Source organism: Stegostoma tigrinum, chromosome 1, assembly GCF_030684315.1.
Source record: "Stegostoma tigrinum isolate sSteTig4 chromosome 1, sSteTig4.hap1, whole genome shotgun sequence".
NCBI lineage: Eukaryota > Metazoa > Chordata > Chondrichthyes > Orectolobiformes > Stegostomatidae > Stegostoma > Stegostoma tigrinum.
The window spans coordinates 168,522,878-168,546,738 of NC_081354.1; the positions used below are offsets into that span (position 1 = coordinate 168,522,878).

The following is a 23,861-nucleotide window of genomic DNA, read 5'->3' on the forward strand; positions in this document are numbered from 1 at the left end:
TTTTGTTGTGTAGTGACATTGTTGACGCTGAGCTAGAAGCTGTGGTTCAAATGCCATCCAGGCCTAATACCCAGAGAAGGTGCATTCGTAACTTGGCCAGACGGGTTAAGTATCAACTTGTAAATCCTTCCAACACATGCCAATGACAAGCTGCAAGAGTGTAAGAGTTTCCTGGTCAACCATGTGATGGAAAGAAGTTGGAATCTCTACCATTACAATCCATATCTGTAGATTGCAGCATGCACGTAAAATGAATGTAGCAACATAGTTCCTAGTTCATAGTCCTAGTGCACTTTTTGGCCATTGTGGATCATATTGATGCCAACTATACTCTATTTGATACCATTGCGGCTGGAGTGGATTACCTAGGTGAAGATTTTAGAGCCGTGGCTTGGGTAATGAGACTGAGATGATATGTCTCTGGAGCACCTTGGGATATTTTGCTGTTTGCAAAAGGCGAGTCCTTTTGTTAAAGGAGCCATATAAATAAGAACAATTGTCTTAATTTCTACCTCCACTTTCTGTGAAAAATATTGTGTTTCTACACTGAGGCAGGCTTTGAAATAGTCACCCCAGGCAGTATGTGATCCCATGATTTCAATTTACCCAATTATGCAGCACAGATCCAACAAACTGCATTTTAAAAGATAGTCAATATGTTCCCAAACCATGAAGCTCCAGCCATTTTTGTTATAATCTTTCAGTCTTTTATTACAATGGCAAGAATTCTGTGACAAATGTATATAAGACAACAATCCTTTAATTCATGCAGCACTCTGAATGCAACCAGTGTAACAGCAACAGACTCTCTCTCTATATACAGTTAACTGTTGTAGTCAGGAAACACAAATGTGAATGAATACAACTGTAAAGTGCTCTGGCCTGCCAGATCTGCAGTTATTTGCTGCAAATTTAAAGAAACAAAGGTTCTGCAGTAATACAGTAGAAATTCAGACAGTCACCATTGATTCTCATTAAGCCTATCTTTTTTTTTAAGGTATTAAAATGAGTGCATCTTGCAAATAAATTACTTTAAATATATGCTGATGGAAAGTACAAGTACATATTTCAACATTTATATTATTCTTGTACAGATGCACAGTGTTGTATAGCACAGATTGCATTAATATCATTGTTACAAAAACATGAAATTCTTTTTACATTCGCACTCAATGTGTCTATATGTGAACAAGCTAGCACAGTGATTTTGTACTTAGAAGTAAGGCAGCACACGTCTATATTGTTGCCCACTACTGCAGTGCAAGATAAAATTAGTTAATAGTCATGTGCTGAACGCTCAACACCAGTGTATAGCTTCTTGCCTATATATTTGTTTTGTTTTTTTATTGTCCGGCCTATCACTGGAAGAGTGTTAGCATCACTTAGAGACAATATCCTGCATTGATAGTATATAATTTCAAATGTTGAGATAATTTATAATTACAACTATATTGCGTTTATGGTTGACATGAGTCTCAAGGATTCAACAGAAACTTGATAATTTGTCATAGTAAAAGCTAGTGTACAGCCAAATTGTCGGGCTAGGATCTTCTGATACAAAAGGAAGCCATTCTGCCCATCCATGCCTGTACTAGTTCTGTGATAGCCCTCTTCTATTAGTCCCATTTACCTGTTCTTTCTTTGCAACCCATACATATTTTCATTTTCATGTATTTTCTCATTCCCTTTTAGAAATTTTCTACTTTCACCTTGTTTCTAGGCAATACATTCCAGATCATTTTACTTGCAATGAGATTCACTTTTCAAAAAAAAAATGATTTCTGCAGAAAATAATTCTGGTGAATATAATGAAAGTGATGATGTTTTCTGTTCTGTCATAACAATTTGGATTTATTTAGTGCATCTAATTTAGGGAAAAATGACCCCAGGTGCTTCACAGAGGTGAAGGGGGGGGGGTGGGGCAGTAAAAGAATGATCATTCAAAGAATGAATTTCCACTAAGTTCTTGGAGAGGCAGAGGGTGAATTAATTAGGAAGTGCTAGGCATGTGACTGAAGCCACAGGCCCCACTAATACACAATCAGGTGGAGGGGGTAGGAATATAGAATGCAAAAAGCTTGCAAAGTCAGAACAGTACAGACCCTGGTGAAAGTTCAAAAGGACTATGGATGCTGTAAATCAGGTGAAAAAAACAGACGTTGCTGGCAAAGCTCAGCAGGTCTGGCAGCACCTATGAAGAAAAATCAGAGTTAACATTCAGAGGGTTCTGAGGAAAGGTCACTGGACCTGACACATTAACTCTGATTTTTTTTCCTTCACAGACCTGCTGAGCTTTTCCAGAGACACTGATGAGTTGGAGGAGGTTACAGAGATAAGGGACATGAAGTGATTTAAACAATATCAAGTTTTAAATTAAAGTGGTTGCCAAGAACCTGCCCAATCCTTGATAAGCAAAAAAAAACTTGACCAAATTCTGAAATGTCTTTCATGTTATGTTTTAAAACTCCATTTACAACTGTCTTTTGATTCCAGACAATTTTTTCTGACGCTTTGAGAGGCTCTACATGTTTTGATAGTTACATATGGCGGACTTTAAGCTGTGCAGTTACATCTGATTTAGCTTAACTGCAGCAACTTGGAATCTGCAGTACAAAATTGTTACTTACAGTTCAAGATAAATCAAAACCAGAATGACGAAGAAACCTGAGCCATTTTGTCCAAACTCTCAAATTGATCAGGATGGTGAAAATCTGTTCAGACTATCCATCCAGCAGACGAAAAATTCCCAATCACATGAAGCAGCTAGATTCCAAATCCCTGCAATACTTTCTGCAATTTCATTTTGTGTGTTAAATATACTTGTTACAGGAAACAACCACTTGTCAGCCGAAGCCTGGATATTGTCCAGATGTTGCATTTGAACATGTTCTGCTTCAGTATCTGAGGAGTTGCAAATGGTGCTGAACATTATGCAATCATCAAGCATCCTCACTTCTCATTTCTGACTTTATCATAGAGGGTGACAATTGATGAACCAGCCAATGATCATTGAGCCAAGGACATGACCCTGATGAAATCCTGCAGGCATGTCCTAAAACTGAAATAACTGACCTCCAACAATCACAACCATCATCCTATGTGCCAAGTATTACTCCAACCAGCAGTGAGTTTGCCCCTGATGCCAATTTTGTTAGAGCTACTAAAAGCCACACTCGGTCAAATGCAGTCTTGACGTCAAGAGCTGTAACTCTCGCCTCACTGCTGGAGTTCAGCTCTTTTGTTCATGTTTGAACCAAGGCTGTAATGAGGTTAGGAGCTGTGTGGCCGTGGCAGAACCTAAACTGGGGATCACTGAGCACATTATTGCTGAGAAGGTTGATGGCACTGATAACAGTTTCCATCATTTTACTGATGATCAAGAGTAAATAGATAGGGCAATAATTGGTCGGGTGGGATTTGTCCTGCATTTTGTGTACAGGAGATACCTGGGCAATTTTGTACTGATGTGTTGGGTTGTCTCATCATTGAGGATAGGGATGTTTGTGGAACTAGCTCCTCCACTAGGTTGTTTAGTTGTTCACCACCATTCAATACTGGATGTGACAGGACTGCAGAACTTGGATGGTTGTGGGATTGCTTAACTCTGTATGTCACTCGCTGCTTATGCTGTTTGGCACAAAGTAGTCCTGTTTGTCACTTCACCTCATTTTTAGGTACGTCTGGTGCTACTTCTGGCATGCCCTCCTGTACTCTCCATTGACCCAGGGTTGAATCATGGCTTGGTGGTAATTGTTGAGTCGGGGATCTGTTGGGCCATGAGGTTACAGGTTGTGCTCAAGTAAAATGAATATATATATAATGGAATCCCACCTTGAGAAGTTGAATCCCTTTCATTTTAAAGTTTGTAAATGGAATCTGGTATTGGTAAAGCAATCATGAAGTTGTGGAATTGTTGTAAAAACCCAACCCTCAAAAGTCTTGTGGGGAAGAAAACTTGTTATATTTCCTTTGGAGATATCATCCATTAACAATGTCACTTTAAATCCTAGGTTCAAAAACATAATGTAACACATTCATGATTGATTTTTTATTACACCTCACGTTAAGCTTACAAATTTAAAAACAGAAGGAGCCTATTTTATTTCATCACATGACTGTGCAACTGTCTGATTTACACTGGAGCTAGCAACCGCGGTTCTTCTTACCTGGTATTCTACCATATGCTTCGTGAAATGTGATCAAAATTTTGACAATGTGGTTCGTAAAATTACAACTTCAGACCCATCTTCTGATTTCACTACTGTTTCAGAACTTTTCATCTGATGTGGCATCAGACGAAAGATACTGGGATTACTCCCTTCCTATTACAATTCTGCTACTTCCAGCAATAACCCATTGGATCTAAATGCAGAGTCAGTGGAGGGGAGGGGGTAGTAGAATCTAAATTGAATATCATTGTGCTCATTATATGGAAAGGTGTGCAACAATAAGCAACTTATTGTTGCAGAAGACCCTGCCAGATTTGTATGGGAGTTCAGGCCTCTACTGATTTGGTCACAGCATTTTATAGCTGATCCCAGCAGTCTTCTAAAATGAGTTACAGACTTTATTTAATGTTGATATGAGGTTGTGGTGTTCACTTCAGACCTGGCTTGCTAAGTTTTGTTTTCTCAAGTGAGAACTTGTAAGAGTTAAGATCTAATGCTCCTAAAGAAAAAGCTTCAAAATGTATTAGATTTGTTGAGTCGGACAGAATCGGATTACTCTATAAAATATAGGCCACTACAGACCCACATTCTGTCTCACTCACCTACTAATCATCCTCCATACACACTCTCTTCTCCTTGCTCCTGGGCTTTGGCAAGTTTCTGAAATTTCTAAGGCCTTGTTGTGTATCTGCAGCTTGATTTATATTTTCTGATGGAGGACAGGTCTGTAATCCTTTGGCCTCTCTATTCTAGCATAGCATCAGAGCTTGGGGCACTGAGGAATTTAGATTCCAGTATCCTGGTGGAGACCTGGTCTGCTGGGAAAAGGGAAGTTGGAGTCACAATAAGAATATCAACCACTGTACTGTTTAAAACCCAGTAAATCGCCAACAAATCTGGTTCATTCAGGGAGGTTTCAAGCCTTAGAAAAGATCTGTAAGACACACTGTGGTTGCATAAGTATGATATGATTTTTAAATATGAATGGTTATGTTTTATGACATTTCTGGCTAAAATACACATTTCTTCTGCACATTTTACTCTCAAAACTAATTCTAATTGCATGCATTCAGCTTTTACATCTCTTAAGGTGTTTTCTAGCATTTTTTGCTCTGTTTGCAAGCAGAAAATTCTGACTGTTATATCTTATTCAATGACTAAACATGTTAAGGAAGCATTAAGTTATCCCAATAGAAACAAGCAAGATTTCCCAACACTTGTGTTAGTATTCACCAGAAGTGAAGGAATTATCACTACTTAACAGCCACTCCTCGTGATATTTGGGTGGAAAGTTACAAAGACCAAAATTCAGTTGAACAATTTCAGAAAGGAACGATATTAAGTTAGTTATTTTGAGAGTCCTTATATGGGTTAGAGGTAGTAAGAGAACTCCCCCAACTCGAATGGTGTCACAAGAGCTTATTTTTAAAAATAATATTCATTTATGAATTGTGGGCAATCTAGGTCGGATTTATTGTTCGTCCCTGAGCAGTAAGCTTCATCAAGGCCAGTTAAGGATGGACAATAAATGCTGCTTTATTGAATTTATAATACAGCTTCTGTGATACTACTACCCTAATATGCAATACCAAACTTACTGGCACAAAATGATTGACATATGGTTCCACTATATTGGCGATGTTAGTTGGGAAAACATAACTAAGTCATGGGGGTCAGCAGCACTGACGAAAACAGTTGACAAGTACATTCTGGAAATCCAAGCCCGAAGCTATCAAGCTAAATCTTTATGCTTCAAATCATCTCTTTAACTCTCTTCAGCCTTGTTTCAGATAATCACCTAGGTTTCTCAATTTGAAAAAATACAGAAATGTTGGAAGTCATTAGCAACAAAAGAAATCTGTTCTAAATATATTTGTTTTCCCACTGCACCATTCAACTGAAGTAGAAAACCATGTTTGTAGTTAAGAGAAAAAAAATTCATAATCTGCAAAGAGTAATTTACATTCCATACTGGATTAAGAGTGGCAAGGTTTTAAGACTTTTGTGCTGCAGCAGTGCTATAGAAGAGACTTAATGCAGTTTCTAATTTGACATGAATAATAAAGAAAGATTTATATTTAAATATACCCTCTACAGATCCAAACAAGGTTTATAGTGAAAAAAGTGCCTTTTGAAGTGTGTTCACTGTTGTAAGAAGTATAGCAGCCAATTTGCACACAACAAGATCCCTCATACAATATCAACGAGTTAGTGTATTTTCAGATGTTGCTTGAAGGATAAATATTGGCTAGGACACCATGGCGAACATTTCTGCTCTAGCTTCTAATCATACTGTAGGATCCTTTACACCAATCTCAGAGGGCAAGACAAGGAGTTAATTTAACGTTTCATTGGAAGAGATCAGCCAGTCCAAAAGCCACCTACTGAAGTAATACTGAATTGCTAAAATGACTCACTAAGGGATACTGAACTACACAAGATTAGTCACAAGCAAGAAATACTGGTTAAATAGCAGCCTACATATTAAAGGTAAGATCTATCAACTAAATGCATTACCAAAATAAGAAATCCCAGGACATTAATGAAAACCTTAACTAATTAATTTTTTTAAGCCACACAGTTGAGCATTTAAAATACGTCAATGGAAAACATGTAACGTATAAAAGGGAAAAGGCTCTTTTCTTTCCACAAGCAATTTTGTTCAAAGAATTGGCTTAAAAAAAGACACAATTACTTGGGAGGGAATGCAGTCATCAATGCAAGCTAGGGCTGTTTTTAAGTTAATTAAATTTAAAGATGATTTGATAGCTTTTCCATGTTCAAAGCTTATTAACCACAGTATATCAAATAAAGCGTCTGCCTGTAATCTCAATCAATTATAGAATCCAAGTTCCTAGCCTGCCACAATTTGCGTCCCTGTATGCATCTCACTGGAAATGGAACCCTCACTGAGTACCTTTCCAAAGCCTTAAACCTGAAAAAAAATGAATCTGACTTTACTCCAGACCTAGTTTTGATATATTCTGAGGAGTCCACCCTTACCCAAACTTTCCTTCCCCTTTAAATCTGGTTCACTTAACATACACAAAATTAGATTGGGATACCAAAGGCTGACATGCCTGTTATTGTCCCTCTGCCACTGGCACTTTACCAGTAAAGTGGGCAAATTGCAGGGATCCTTCCTGGAGAAGCTCCTTGGAGGCTGCCATCATCTCTATGACAAGGATTGACTGCCCTGAAGATTAACCGCAAACAATACACCAAGCAAGTGCGGCACGGTGGCTCACTGCAGCCTCACAGCGCCAGGGACCCAGGTTCGATTCCAGCCTCGGGTGACTGTCTGTGTGAAGTTGGCACATACTCCCTCTGTCTGCGTGGGTTTCCTCCCACAGTCCAAAGATGTGCAGGCTAGGTGGATTGGCCATGCTAAATGTTCAGGGGTGCCTGGGTTATAGGGGAATGGATCTGGGTGGAATGCTTCAAGTGGCGGTGTGGACTTGTTGGGCCAAAGGGCCTGTTTCCACACTGTAGGGAATCTAATCTAATCAATGAGCAGAGGAAAAGAAAGAGATATCCTTTTCCTTTGTACACATTTCTATGTTAGTTATAGAAATATTTGGAAAAGGTCACACAATGAAAACTTCAGGAATGGTCCATTCAAAAGCTGGTGACCCTACACCACAGATTTTGCAGTCCCAGTGTTGACCATTGTTCTTAGTGGCAATACTGGGAGTAAGCCTCCCATCCAATCAGGCAGCGACTCAATCCCCAAAGCAGGGATGGTCAAAAATTGCTGATGGTATTTCTAAGACCAGCTGGGGACAGTCCTACCCACCTTTTTCAGCTTGTGGATGAACTGACCACTGTCCCATTAAATCTGACCTTGGGCCTCTGGTTCCAGAAGATAGAATCTCCAATCGTGCACCATTCACTCATCACTCTAATGGATCATCAGCCTGGATTTTCTGTTCAAGACCATATTAAAGGACATGAACGCACAACCTTCTGACTCAGGCTCAGAAGAACATTGCATGTCACAAAATAAGGAGGGAACCTTAAGTAAAGGGAGAGGACATACAACTTATTGAATAGTGACGAAATTCCAACTATTTATTGTTCAGTATGCTTCTATGATATTAATGGAACAAGAACTTGTCAAATTCTTCTGTCTATTTCAAAAGAGATGTGAACCTGTTTGATATGGAGTTGATAGGACTTTTGTAGATATTGCTGTTTGAAATGTTTAGACTGTGATTATGATGATATTTCTTCCTTAATTCCTAACAACACTAGTTGATACCGGTGGTACAATTCAGAAGAGCTCTCGAGATATTACAACACCAGTACATTTTATAGAGAAACTGTCCAATTACTGGGAAATTGTTGTGGCAAGACAATCATATTCAGCTCACCTATATTCCTGTAACTGCACTTGATTATTTTCACCAGAGACAAATAGGAAACTCTGTTGTGGTCGTTCTTAGCTTTGCTTTCAAATCAATCTGCATGGTATTCTAAATATGAAATATCTGACACTCAAAAATAAGGTATCACCTGTATTATTACATTACATTGTCATTTGTGCACTAATGTCCCACTGGGCCCCGTTCAGCTAAACTGTTTAATCATAACCATTGCAAACTCTGATTGATCAGATTTTCTAAAGAAGGAGCACATTAAATTTTAAAACTGCAGTTGAAACATGGAGTGATGGTGAATAAGTGGAGTTTAAGTAAGATCTGTCATAATGTAACTGAATGATAGAACAGGCTTAAGGGATTGAGTAGCCTGATCCTATGTTCCCAAGTTATTTCATTCTTAATTCACTTCTTCCTCGCTGTCTTAAAAATCAGCACATGGCCACGTAACACTATTAATAAATGATGAATCCTGCCTGCTATTTAACAAATGCTACATAAGCAGAACACAATAGGAGAATTCAGACAGTAAGTCGATCCTTTAGGTTTCAGAATGGGTTCTGTTGTATGATTATTACCCAGCAGTGAGTAGGGAACGCTGTTCCAGGAGTAAACATAAAAAGCTGTTATGATTTGTATTTTGGTGCAAAAGTAGAACCTTTACTGTCAATGTCAACAGTGCAAGAATCACAAAAGGTTCGTCTTGAAAAGAAACATAATCCTGATAGCCTTGTCAGCTTTACTGCCTTAACTTTGTGTGCAATGTGCTTATGAGTTTTAACTTAGACAACAAATATATGTAACTAAAATACAACAGATATACCTGAGCACAATATTGTGGGTATACCTGTAATACAGTACAAAAGGCATACCTGTGTACAATACAACAGAAACACTGCACACAATACATCAGATACACTGTACACACTTCATAATAGATACCTGCAAATTGTGCAACATTTATAAATGTACAGTAGATCAGATACACTTCTGAACAGCATAATACATGCCTGTCTGCAGTGTAATTGACATATCTGTGGACAGAATAGCATACATGCTTACATTATTGAATAACAGATGTACCTGTGTATGATATAATGGATAAACCCGCATATAATAGAGCAGATATCCCCATGTACATAAATAATAGCTCAAAGCTCTGAAAACTTTTTCTCTAGATTGTTCTGAAGCAAAGGAACTAATTCTGATAGTCAAGTACTACAGAAGTGCTGGAATGTTCTCACACAAAAAAAATGAAGATGCGCTGGACTCAAACATTTCAATTCAGCCTCCCTCTGAATTTTGTTTCATCACTGTGTGTAGTGCAAACAAAGAAAAGAAAACATGTTTTGATATAGATTATTATACTTATGGGTAAGCGCTGAAGGCATCTGCAGAGAATGTGGAGCACTTTCCAGGCGGTGGTTCCTTCATCATTCCCAGTGTGTCACACATTGCTTGGCTCGTGAAGGCAGGACAGTAAAACAAAAGGTTGAATCCAGGTGACCGTATTCTGATGACACAGGCTTTGCTGTCACATGGATTCACTGGTGCAGATTGTGGTACTTCTCTTTCTGGGAGGGGGCTTAGGGTGTCTTGGCTCTACCTATAGAGAACAATAAAAAAATGGAGTTAAGACTACAATCTGATCAGACATGATTTTATTGAATGGCATACCGGGACTGTAAGACCTAGACCTGCGCTTATTTCTTATGATCCTATGCTCTAAGGTAACCAGTGTTTCATCTTTATTTGTGACTGATAATATCGATGCTAAGTTGAAGCCACATTGGTTGGAGAAAGTCTAAGATTCAGTGGTTCTTAAATTAAAGTGACAGCACCAGGCAAGTTCCACAAGTAGATTTACAACGGATTTATTTTCAATCCACTTGACAAGGAACAACCGATTTCAGAAATTCAGAGTAAACATTTTTGATAAAACCTTCAGGCCAAGGCTTCACTTCTTTGTTTGGCAGTTTTAGTACGCAACATTGAATTATTATTAAAACAAAATTGAAATAAAGAGATCCCCTTTAAAGACGGCCTTTGATTGACTACATGGTTCACTATTAATCCACTCATGAGGCAACTACATGAAGCATGTCCAGTGTCATACCTCAGAATGTTGCACCTTTTTTCTATGTGGTTTATGGGGATGTTTGAGCATAGCTCCTGTTATCTGATCATCGGGATCCTCAACTGATTTTGTCTTATTCTGGTCTTCCTCTGACCTAGGACCCTGAACAATATTGACTTCATCACCTTTTTAGTGTCCAGTTAACCGGCTAAGAAGTGAAGAAAAGCGAAACAAAAATAAAACAAAGAAAATATTTTAATAATAGCTTTAAGGCTACTTAATGGCTACTAACAACAAAAGCCCAGCATGCTCAGTGGTTAGCTTGAAAACAATTATTGAAAGTTCTTCATGCGAAAACTGATCTATTTCTGGAAATCTGTTCCAAATAAGGTGGTGAAGACAAAATTCTAAAATGAGTTAAATGCTGTAATACAATGATTTAACATTGAAATACAGGAGTAATTACAAACTTGCCATTAATATGCCCAGCCCAAGAACAAATTTTAATTTTTAGGTGAACCAAAAGGTTGCTGAATGAGGTGAAGTAAAATGGGAGGATGCTAATGTGGAGCATAAATACTGACACAAACCAATTGGACTGAATGGTCTGTTCCTGCACCATAAATTCTATGCAATTTTAATAAAGCTGAAATTTATAATAATATCTTACAGCCATCTGGCTCATTACATCTGAGCCAATTTAAAAATCTCAATTAAATCTCCCCTTAATCTTTTTGCGCCAAATAAATCAGTCTCCACAAAACCTAAGTCCCCCACATGTGTTATTACTTGAGTGAATCTCCTCCATACTCCAAATCTCTCTCATGCTTGGTTCACCCTTGCTGCATCCACTTTCTGCCAATCTTGCACTTAGACATAGCTCAACAGAATATCCTTCCCCTTCAAAGCTGCACTACAACTAGTTACTCTATTGTAGTAATTATGCCACTTGTAGGGATGATTGCATATTATAAAGAGTCAATATTTTGTAGTTTAGATGAGCAAATTAACAGGGACACCGTCGCTTTAGAAACCGATGTGAGGCAAGTGACAGGAGATAAGCAACATATAAGAAACTTATTTAAATACAATTACCTTACAGTAAGGGGTAATCTTACTGAGAGACACTGACTAACCCAAAACCTTAAACTAATCACATACTGGTTTGGCAGCATTGTAAAACTGTGACAACTCTGAGTGAAATTGCCAGTTTCCAGCAGAAATGGAGAAGAATTTATCCCGATATAAAATAAAACAATGCAGATGCTGAAACAAAAACACAAATTGCTGGAAAAATTCAGCATGTATAGACAGAAAGCAGAGTTAACGTTTCAAGTCCAGTTCTGAAGAAGGGCCAAAGAGTCATTTGATTATACAGCATGGAAACAACTCGTTCTGTGCTGACCACATATCCCAATCTGACCTAGTCCCATGTGCCAGCATCTAAGCCCTTCCTAGTCATCTACCCATCCAGAAGCCTTTTAAATGTTGTAATTGTACCAGCCTCTGCCACCTCCTCGAGCAGCTTATTCCATATGTGCACAACTCTCTGCATGAAAAGTTGCCCCTCATGTCCCTTTTGAATCTTTCCCCTCTCATGTTAAGCCGACACCCTACAGTTTTGGACTCCTCTACCCAGGGAAAAAGACCTGAGTCACTGGACTTGAAATGTTAACCCCGTTTCTCTCTCCACAGGTGAGGTCAGGACCTGCTGAGTTTCTCCAAGAATTCATCCTGCTTGCACAAGCACCTGAGCACAGATAAAGCAGCAAATCTATTCTATAGCACATCTTGAGATAGTGTTGTTGAATCAGTGGTGAATAAAATGGAATCTAAATATATCTAGAACATGATTTCTTTAAATAACCAATTGCACTTGAAATCTTTAGTTTGCAAACTTAATTATCACAACATCATTTAACTATCAATATACTGTTACTGAAAAATGGCTGAAGAAAATCACTGATTAAAAAGCTTGAAGCTATGTTGGATAACTTGCCTCAGTGTCATGAACAAGTACAGTAAAATTACTTTTTTATTTCAGCATTTCAAAATCACAGCAATCCCTACCACATTGACTGCACACTGATACCATTCAGCAGCAATGCCCAGCAGCTAGTAAAGGAACATATTTATTATAGCAATTGTTTAATAACTAAAAGCAGGTCATACAGACTGATAAAACTCACAAAAGTGTTCCAGATTGTTGATGAAGAATGCAGAGATGGAAAAAGAATCAGAAAAAGAAAGCAAAGATGTAACATGATACGGTTGCATTACAGTAAACACTCCACACCCCTGAATTCATTGACTCCTTGCTGCTAGCATATGGCTTCAAACTTCTGGTAGTCTGAACATGTTACTGTTACTCAAGTGTGACACTGGACATAGGCACTTTTGCCTTCGCTTAGCCCATGCGGGCACCATGCCTTTCAGCTGGGGTTTGCATATTGTAAAATCTGTTTGATACGACCCCCGCCCCCAACCATAACCTCAGGGTGCCAGTGTTGATTTTGATGCCCAACATGCCATGTGGCCTGAGATCAGCTCCCTCAGCACAAGCCAGGTCAAGCAATCTGGGCTCTGTCTGTCTCAGTGATTAATTTGTTCCACGCACTAAAACATCAAGACTGACAGGCTACATCCCACCATATCTCATTTAACAGTACATACTATTTATTACTTTAAAATTTAAAGAGATAAACAGAATGTTGTAAGTTTCTTAACATCAGATAATATCAAACTAATACTCACCAACAGAAGTGACACCAGTTCTTCAAAAAAAACCTATAATTGGAACTTTAATAATTCCAGGGCACCCCTTGATCCCTCTGCATGTTATCACTCATACAGTAACTGAGCACAGCAGCTTGTTTTAATATAAGATTTAAAGCTAAGGCATTGGAGCGATGCTGTGGGTTGGTAAAAGTAAAAATGGTCATACAGAACAGACAAGAGCATGTGGTGAAGGAGACGGAAGCAAGCTAGTAGTAAAATTGGAAAGGCGATGCGGAAATGAGAAAGCTGTAGTTACATTGGGAAAGAACAGGGAGGATGGAGTAAGCCCTGTAGGAAGCAAAGATCCATAATTTCAAACACCTAGTTAGACCTAGATGTGGACAAACATGAAAAAGATGGAGTGCACAAACAATAATACTCTTAGCCAATGCAAGAATTATGGTGGATTTTGCATCTAATCCAAACCAAAGTTGACAACAAAAATAAAAACACCATAATATATAGACACAGAATTAAGTCAAGATTGGGGAGTGAGTACCTCCTTAATGGGCACCTGGGTCTATGACAGGAACCATCTAAAGATCATCTTTAACCTCCTCCCAAGCCCCTTAAACTCACCTCCATTCTCAAGCCCCTTCCCCCTCTCAGACTCAGATTGGGATTGAATGGGGTCCTCAACATATAGTTTGAGCATTGGGCTCTGGCCCAGATTGAGGTTGCTGAGATTACATGGGTCCCATTTGACAGGCTGGTCTCTCGAGCTAGACTGGGTGCTATGGAGACCTTGCCTCTCACCAACCCCACCATCATTATCTTTCCCAACCTACTAGCCAGGGGGGAGGACAGTAGTGGGGGATAGCAATAGAGATTGGACAGTAAAGGAGTCTCTAATGGAAAGACCCACTATGAGCAAACTCATCAAGCTACGTCATTTAACTTAACCATTAATTAACATACATAGTTGCAACCATATGGTATCATTTTCAGCAACTCAAGCATCTGTTATTATGCATAATGCAGGTGCACATTAGACTACAGGCAAAGTGAATACTTCACACAATTATTTTCAATCCATGCTATTGAGGACAGTTGTTAGAACCAACTCATCTCTTTCATGCTTATGTGGTTGAAGATTAATAGCAGATAAAAGAACTTTCTCTGTGTAAGTCTGAAGTGTGAGGCCTAGAAGATAGATCCTGATGTGCCTAAGCAAGAGATGGGCATTAACAACTCCAATGTGGCCTGCTTTGTATATGTATGTTCTGTGTCAGATGAGTGCTGCCCGCCAGCTTGGTTAGGGTGGCCTGGAGCATTCCAAGGTGCTCCAATTAACAGCAGGTCTGTATACAAAAGGGAGGATTCCAATGTCACTTGCAGGATGTATTTCCACGTGTGACTATAACTCACGACAGCATAAGCTGCACAAACCACCACCTTTCTCTGATATTCAGCTGAAATGAGGGATCCTTACAGGGACTACATAAAAATAAATTTGAATAAATGTCTCCCCACTTCATTCACATTGAAGTTGCCGCTGGCCATCTCTCGCCAAACCCCTCCCACTACTTTCACCTGACCCCATCTAATCCTATCATGCTCATTATGACCATTTACACTCTGAATAGTTCATTTGGGTTGGGCACTTGATATTTAAACCCAAACCTGTCCCTGTATGGTCCCTTTGATTGTACGCTTAGGAATGGGAAGCCTGACAACTTTCCTACTTTGAACGCTGAGACCAATTCTTGTGTTTTGTTCGCTGTCTTAACTTAAATCAGTGAAAGCAGAAATAGCTGCTCTGATCTTTTCAAACCCCATTATTATTTTAGCTGCTTCTTTCTCTCCTGAAAACTCCTCAAATATCTGAGATTCAAAGCAAATTATTCCCTTTTAGTTCTCTTCAAGTGTTGAAATACGCCTGGAATCTATCACAATTTAATTTGCAATAAACTCGCAGTGATGCCAAAAACAGGGTAAAATTGCATTCTGCCATCACCACAAGGGGGCGTCTCCCAGCATAAAGCATCACCGAGGGAGAAGGCCAGGGATTCCTGGAACTCTCGCACAAACAGGATCATTTAAACCACAAAATTCTGCAGAAACCAGGACGTGGACTACATGCTGGGGCCACGACATTTATGAGTTGACTCAGCTTACTATATTTAGCACCGTTTGTGCATTAACCTTTGACTAAACATTCTCGCATTATAAGAACCTGCCCTCTGACAACTTCCACTTCATTGAAAGTGCTTCACTGCTTTTGAAGAAGGCATTGTCATGAATTATTTTCAGCCACTGACAGAAGGTTGTAATTGACATGCTCCTGTGAATCATATCGTTAAGCCTCTTGACACATGACAGAGAGAAAGACTGCGAGAGGTGAATACTGCCCAGCTGTAAGGAATAGATCTTCCCACATGATGCTTGTTAGGCTACGAAATCAGTCTAAAAAACGGAAAGAAACTGCAGGTGGTGTAAATCAGGAACAAAAACAAAGTTGCTGGAAAAGCTCAGCAGGTCTGGCAACTGAGGCCGAGGCACTTATGATGGGATTGTTGGAATGCTGGAAAAGAATGTAGGTTGGCCCACTCTTGTTTGTCCTGCCTCAGTTCCACACAGTCACACGGGGCACAAAATGGGATATCCAACTGGGAGAATCTTGTCACCCTGCAGCCCTGACGAATGGGAGTAGGATCATGACACAGGATTCCCTGCCACGGAGGGCAAAATCCAGGCCTCCCTAATGCCCACAACATGACCACTTTGCATAATGCAGAGATGAAGAGAAATGTTTTGATGCAGAGAATTGTCTTGATTATTGGTTTGGTGCTTGACATAGTAATTTCCAAAAGAAAACTGGACAAAGAGGAAAGAAAAGAATTGCACAGCAATAGGGGATATTTCTTCCAAGGACTAGTGTTTGTGCACAGGACCAAATTACCTCCTCCTGATCTCTTCAGTGAGTGAGTAGGGAACTGTAATAGAATTCTAGAGATAAAGAAAACTGAATGTAGCAACTTATTAATGCCTCTGTTTAAAAGATGGAACTCAGTGCAGAGTAGGAAACAAACTTAGAACCTCACAGCATTACACTCAGCAATGCATTTTTCAACAGAAACATCAGTAGAGTCATTCCACTGGACATCTATGTAGCAATAACCAAAAAAAGGAGTCTGTATTAGTAACATTGGTTTTAATTTAAAATCCATCGATCCAACCAATTCTAATATTGTTACAGCCACCATGCTAGTCCAACACCATCCAAAATTCAAACCGAATGAGTCGAGACAAATTCCACAGCCTCATTCCCAACATCTTACAGACTTACCTGTTATGATATTGAATATGATGCCGTTTTTAAAAACTGGGGAAGAAACAGGGACATCAAAAGAAAAACACATACCAACCAAAATCAAACAATTAGCAGATAACGCAGTGCGAAGCTGGGTGAACACAGCAGGCCAAGCAGCATCAGAGGAGCAGGAAAACTTGACGTTTCGGGTTGAGACCCTTCTTCAAACAATTGGCAGATCAGCACATGGGGCAAATCAGGACAGGCGTATAAATATAGATAATAAATACTGTGAGGTAGTTGAAACCTTGTCTTGGCCAAAATGCTCTTTTAGGAACTGATAAATGGGCCGAACAGCCTCCTCCTGCTCCTATCATCCAGGTTTCTATGTTTCCTAGCTACAACCAGTTCTGAGGAAGGGTCACAGAACCTGAAATATTAACTCTGCTCTCTCTCCACAGATGCTGCTGAGTTTCCCAGCAATTTCTGTCATTATTGCCAATATTTTCATTATTATCATTGGATTCTTAATTCCAGAGTTAAATCTTAATTGAATTCAAATTTCACTATCTGAGATTTAAACCTAAAGTCCCAGATCATTCGCTGAGTTTCTGGATTAATGGTCTGCTAGTAAAATCACGAGAACACTGCCTCCTCAATTTATTTCTTTTAAGATGAACATCCTTTCTGTGCTAATCCCAGGTGTACGTGGAGTGCTATGACAAAAAGTGACGTGGTAATGTCGGATGCATTTGTTCCTAAAGGATTTGGCTATCAGCAGGAGATGAGGTACAACATAATGTCCCCAGACTAGCAATCCAGAAGGCCAGACTAGTGGCCAGGAGACAGGGGTTTATGAAAGCCTGGGAGTTTAAATTGAACAAATAAAAGACATGGAATTAAAACCCACCCTCAACACTGAGTTTTGAATACCTGTCTGATTGATTACTGTCCTTTAGGAAGGAAATTTGCTGTCCTTACTTAGTTTGGCAAACACATGAATCCAGATCTATGGAAATATGTTGCAAAATCAGAAATTTCTTCTGAAGGGTCACTGGACCTAAAACATTAACTCTGCTTTCTTGCCACAGATGCCGCCTAACTTGCTGAGTATTTCCAGCATTTTCTTATTTTCAACATCCGCAGTTTTTTCGGGGTTTGTTTTGTCTATGGAAATATAGTTGACACTTAATCGTCCTCTGAAATGGCCTAGCAAGCCATTCAGTAGAAGGGCAACTGGGGGGTGGGAAATAAATATTGACCTTGCCAGTGATGTCCATTTCCAATCAGCCATTTTAAAAAAAATATAAAGCATATTGACACAAAGAAGAGTACTGCAAGACAGCCACTCCCTTTCAGGGAGAAAATCTAGACAAGCTGGTGGAGGAGAAGCAATAAAACAAGATGATATTTCCTTTCAACATGCAGCCAAGTTAGAATTCAGTGAGGAATGCAGGAGGGAACTCCCACATCCATGGCTAGGGTTGCCTATGAAACTCCTCCATGCTGGCTGTGTAGTGATTGTAATGAGGTCAGCTAGGTGGGCATCTTGGAGTATGAGTTCCCTGATTGGGGCTGTTAACCTGGTCCAATCAGGGAGCCCTGGCTGACAGGCATAGATGGGAGTGTCTGGGGTTCTGTTCACTCAGAGCTAGGTCAGTGTCATGTACTATGCATGTAAAAATAAAGGGTAATTTGCTGACTGAATACCAGCCTTTGTGGAGTTATTTCAGGCCTACCCATTGCAAATCTGTTTTTTCTGTTTCCTAGCATCATATATCACTAAAAATTAGAAGCCCAGAATAAAAGAGCACCACGCTACATCCCATCAACATTCACAGACAGTGGCATAGCTAGCCATACATCAAAGTGAGAACAAGTGACCTGGGGATGGTAGAATTAGAAGTGGAATCCTGAGGTGACATGTTGGCTCAGTGGTTAGCACCGCTGTCTCACAGAGCCAGGGACCCAGGTTTGATTTCACCCTCAGGCGACTGTCTATGTGGAGTCTGCACATTCTCCCCATGTCTGCGTGGGTTTCTTCCGGATGCTGCAATTTCCTCCCACAGTCCAAAGATGTGCATGGTTTGGCCATGCTAAATTGCCCGTAGTGTTCAGGGATGCCTAGATTAGGTGGATGGGTCTGAGTGTGATGCTCTGAAGGTCAGTGTGGACTCGTTCAGCTGAAGGGTCTGTTTCCACACTGTAGGGATTCTATGATCTACAATTCTATGATCTGTGATCAATAAAGCCCTATACTGAGGGGAAAACTACTCTTAAAGTATAATAGATAACAACGTGTGGAGCTGGATGAACAGAGCAGCCAAGCAGCATCTTAGGAGCTCAAAAGCTGACATTTCGGGCCTAAACCCTTTATTTGAGGCCCGAAACGTCAGCTTTTGTGCTCCTAAGATGCTGCTTGGCCTGCTGTGTTCATCCAGCTCAACACTTTGTTATCTCGGATTCTCCAACATCTGCAGTTCCCATTATCTCGAAGTATAATGCTTAGTTATACTCTTGGCTGCTTACTGCAGTGATATAATTAAAGAGTTATCCTTGGACAAATAAAACATTCCTCCCCAGCTTTATGTAGTATTGCACCGTTTATTACTTCTAAACTCTAGCAGGCATACGCTGAGTTTTCATGGAAGTAACTAGTTGTTCCACAGTTCAATGAGTTTCTACTGCCTTGGAAGTTCTCGTCCCGAGATTGGAATGAAGGTCTAAGGCCAGCAGGCAGCAGATTTCTGCAACTATTTCTTGATGTATCAGAGGCAGAGGAGGCAAATCTCTTTACCCTCAGCAAGCTGGACCCCCACAGTTAAGGGTAGGTATGGCAAGAATATTTCAGCCATAAATGCATCTTTCTGTGGCATGGGTGGGGAGGTGGGAATTTTCTTAAAGTTGAGTCCCAACCAGTAGTGCTGTGCCCACTCCGCCGCCCACACCCCACTCCTCTGGCCGTCCCTGATGCAATCTTAACAGCAGTGAGCAAGGGATAAGAAGGTGTGGAGCTGGATGAACACAGCAGGCCAAGCAGCATCAGAGGAATATTGAGCCAATACAGACCCTTAATTGACCAAATCGCAGCCTCTTAGAGCTCCACTGCCACTAAGTTTTTATCCATAGTGAAAGAGGTCAGGGTCAAGTGTCCAACCTGGTTTCTCATTATAGCATGCTCTCCCGGTTGCAGTCCCAGCTGTAGCTAGGGTTCCTGGTGGTGCTGCTGGGATAAGAGAGCAGCTGGACATGTGCTTTTACAGGCAGGGCTTCCTTGCTCATTGAAGGCTAATTAAACTGCTGTGTGGGGACCTGGCACAGCAGAGGCAGAATTGGCCTTCATTTTACCCAAGGAAGTTATGTTGGAACTATATGAAATGCTGGTTAGGCCAGTACTGGAGTACTGCATGCAGTCTTGGGCACCACACTGTTGGAAGGATATGACTGCACTAGAGAGGATTCAGAGGAAATTCACCAGGGTATTGGCTGGGCTGGAGGGTCCGAGCTATGAGGGAAATAAAAGACCGGCTAGACTAGAGTTCTTTTCCTTGGAAGAGCTGAGGTTCAGAGAGGACCTGATAGAGGTATACAAGATTATTAGTGACATAGTTATGGTGAATAGGAAGACGTTTTTTTCAATCAGCAGAAAGGTCAATAACCAGGGAACGTGGTAGAAGACTATGGAGAAAGCTGAGAATTTTTCTCACTCACATAAGTTGACAATTCACTGCCTGAAAAGATGGTTGAAAATCTGTAACACTTCAGCAACATTTAGATATTCATTTGTGTTGTCTTAATATATAGGGCTTTGGGCCAAAAGCTGGATAATGGAATTATTGTAATCAGAGCTTTCTGGATTGGCACAATCAGGATGGGGTCTCCTTCTGTACTGTGAACGTCAACCCCAGCCTGACAACCCACACCCTCCCTCGCAACTTTCAGTTCTTGATTTCATTTTGGTTTAAAATGCATGGTGCTTGGTCCATGCACAATACATCCTTCCTACTGCTCAGAACTGTTTCACTCAGCAGTGGCCTAAACATGGCGTTGTACAGCTGAAGCATGACCTCTCCTCCCTTCCACTTTTTTTTTAATAGAATCCCTACAGTGCAGAAAGAGACCATTCAGCCCATCAAGTCTGCACGAGCCCTCCAAAGATCATCCCACCAAATCTCTGTAATCCTGCATTTACCATGGTTAACTCACCTAGCCTGCATATCTGTGGATACTTCAGGGCAATGTGGCATGCCCAATCCACCTAACCTGCACATCTTTGGAGTGTGGAAGGAACCTGGAGCACCCAGAGGAAACCCACACAGACACGGAGAGAATGTGCAAACTCCAGACAGACAGTCGCCCGAGACTGGAATCAAACCTTGGTCCCTGGCACTCGGAGGCAGCAGTGCTAACCAATGAAACACCATGCTGTCCCAATCTGCTCCAGCCCTGTAGATATAAGGAAAGCATTCTGTGCCAGGAAGGTCGCAGCCTACCTGTAGTCCAGGTGATGTGACTGGTCTAGTATTGAGAGACCCAGGATAATGCACTGGGATCGTGGACTTGTATCCCTTCAGGGCAGTTGGTGGAATTTAAATTCAATTTGCAAATCTGGAATTTAAAAGCTAGTGACTCTGAAGCTATTATCGATGGTAAAAACCCATCTGGCTGATTAATATCCTTTAGTCAATATCCCATCTTCCTTCTCTTGCCTGGCTTACACGTGACTCCAGACCCACTACAATGCAGTTGACTCTTTCCTGCTCTCTGGAATGACCCAACCAGATACTCAGTTCAGTTGGAGATGAGCAAGAAATGCTGGCCTTGTCAGTGATACCCACATGCCACATCCCACAAGGATAGTAGTGGGAAGTTGTGTGTGGAGTCAGAGGAGATAGGGGAAGCACGAAATGAATATTTTTCAACAGTATTCACTCTAGAAAACGACAATGTTGTCGAGGAGAATACTGAGATACAGGCTACTAGACTAGGTGGGATTGAGGTTCACAAGGGAGAGGTATTAGAAATCCTACAGAGGGTGAAGATAGATAAGTCTCCTGGGCCGGATGGGATTTATCCTAGGATCCTCTGGGAAGCCAGGGAGGAGATTGCCGAGCCTTCGGCATTGATCTTTACCTCGTCATTGTCTACAGGAATAGTGCCAGATGACTGGAGGATAGCAAATGTGGTTCCCCTGTTCAAGAAGGGGAGTAGAGACTACCCTGGTAATTATAGACCAGTGAGCCTTACCCCAGTTGTTGGTAAAGTGTTGGAAAAGGTTTTTCAGGGATAGGATTCATAATTACCTAGAAAAGAATAAATTGATGAGGGATAGTCAGCACGGTTTTGTGAAGGGAAGGTCGTGCCTCACAAACCTTATTGAGTTCCTTGAGAAGGTGACCAAATAGGTAGATGTGAGTAAACCCATTGATGTGGTGTATATGGATTTCAGCAAGGCGTTCGATAAGGTTCCCCACAGTAGGCTATTGTACGAAATGCGGAGGAATGGGATTGTGGGAGATATAGCAGTTTGGATCGGAAATTGGTTTGCTGAAAGAAGACAGAGGGTGGTAGTTGATGGGAAATGTTCATCCTGGAGACCAGTTACTAGTGGTGTACCGCAAGGGTCGGTGTTGGGTCCACTGCTGTTTGTCATTTTTATAAATGATCTGGATGAGGGCGTAGAAGGATGGGTTAGTAAATTTGCAGATGACACTAAGGTCGGTGGAGTTGTGGATAGTGACGAAGGATGCTGTACGTTGCAGAGAGACATAGATAAGCTGCAGAGCTGGGCTGAGAGGTGGCAAATGGAGTTTAATGCAGACAAGTGTGAGGTGATGCACTTTGGTAGGAGTAACCGGAAGGCAAAGTACCGGGCTAATGGTAAGATTCTTGGTGGTGTAGATGAGCAGAGAGATCTCGGTGTCCATGTACACAGATCCTTGAAAGTTGCCACCCAGGTTGACAGGGCTGTTAAGAAGGCATACAGTGTTTTAGCTTTTATTAATAGAGGGATTGAGTTCCGGAACCATGAGGTTATGCTGCAGCTGTACAAAACTCTGGTGCGGCCGCACTTAGAGTATTGTGTACAGTTCTGGTCACCGCATTATAAGAAGGATGTGGAAGCTTTGGAAAGGTTGCAGAGGAGATTTACTAGGATGTTGCCTGGTGTGGAGGGAAGGTCTTACAAGGAAAGCCTGAGGGACTTGAGGCTGTTTTCATTAGAGAGAAGGTTGAGAGGTGACTTAATTGAAACATATAAAATAATCAGAGGATTAGATGGGGTGGATAGGGAGAGCCTTTTTCCTAGGATGGTGATGGCGAGCACGAGGGGGCATAGCTTTAAATTGAGGGGTGAAAGATATAGGACAGATGTCAGAGGTAGTTTCTTTACTCAGAGAGTAGTAAGGGAATGGAACGCTTTGCCTGCAACGGTAGTAGATTCACCAACTTTAGGTACATTTAAGTCGTCATTGGACAAGCATATGGACGTACATGGAATAGTGTAGGTTAGATGGGCTTGAGATCGGTATGACAGGTCGGCACAACATCGAGGGCCAAAGGGCCTGTACTGTGCTGCAATGTTCTATGTTCTATCCATGAAGTAACAAAATCATTCTCTCAGCCCTTTTGATTGTCTTCCATACATGTTAACCCCAGCCATTATATTCCTACCACTCCGCAGGAGTCAAGAGATTTCTCCTGGTTTATTCATTGGCTTTACAAGCGACTATATTTGCAACCCATTACATGTTGCAGTCTCTCTGTAGGGGAAACAAAGAAAACAAAACTCACCTGAATTATCAACTGTCTCTGTGATGTTCCTCAGTGGGCTCTGGGCTTGAGGCCCCGCGTCGCTTATTGGTTCGTCAATACTTTCCCCTCGAATTGTTGTCAGATCCTGCATGCTGAAGCTTCTTAGCCTTTCTGAGAGAGCTCCTTGTCCCTGTGGTACAGCAAAAAGATGTTCTTTTTACCACAAGAAAGAAGATGCTTCTACCAAGATTGTTACCATTGAAGGAAGGGTCTCTTCACTCCATATTTAGCAGTGTCATTATCTTTGTTTGCCAGTGAGAGGGTGATTTTGGTCTTGCAGTGCAGCAGTAGTGTCCACACCTTTAAGCCAGAAACATATGGTTCAAATAAATGGCAGGGCCCTTCGGAGCTTTGATATTCAGAAGGACCTTGGGGTGGCAGGCCAGAGCTCC

The 23,861-nt window shown here is 40.9% G+C and overlaps 1 protein-coding gene across 2 annotated transcripts in view; it reads right to left on the reverse strand.

The window, feature by feature from the left end:
- Nucleotides 1–704: 704 nt before the first annotated feature.
- Nucleotides 705–23,861, reverse strand: part of reep1 (receptor accessory protein 1) — an 80,929-nt gene continuing 57,772 nt past the window's right edge. The window contains exons 6-9 of one of the 2 annotated variants that reach the window (XM_059650205.1): nucleotides 23,449–23,599; nucleotides 16,693–16,728; nucleotides 10,665–10,810; nucleotides 705–10,154 (exon numbers count right to left, since the gene is read on the reverse strand). In XM_059650205.1, the coding sequence (XP_059506188.1) occupies nucleotides 10,083–10,154; nucleotides 10,665–10,810; nucleotides 16,693–16,728; nucleotides 23,449–23,599 (405 nt within the window). In that variant the 3' untranslated portion in view covers nucleotides 705–10,082. The remainder of the gene's footprint in view (nucleotides 10,155–10,664; nucleotides 10,811–16,692; nucleotides 16,729–23,448; nucleotides 23,600–23,861) is intronic. The other variant, XM_059650207.1, reaches the window with a different exon arrangement.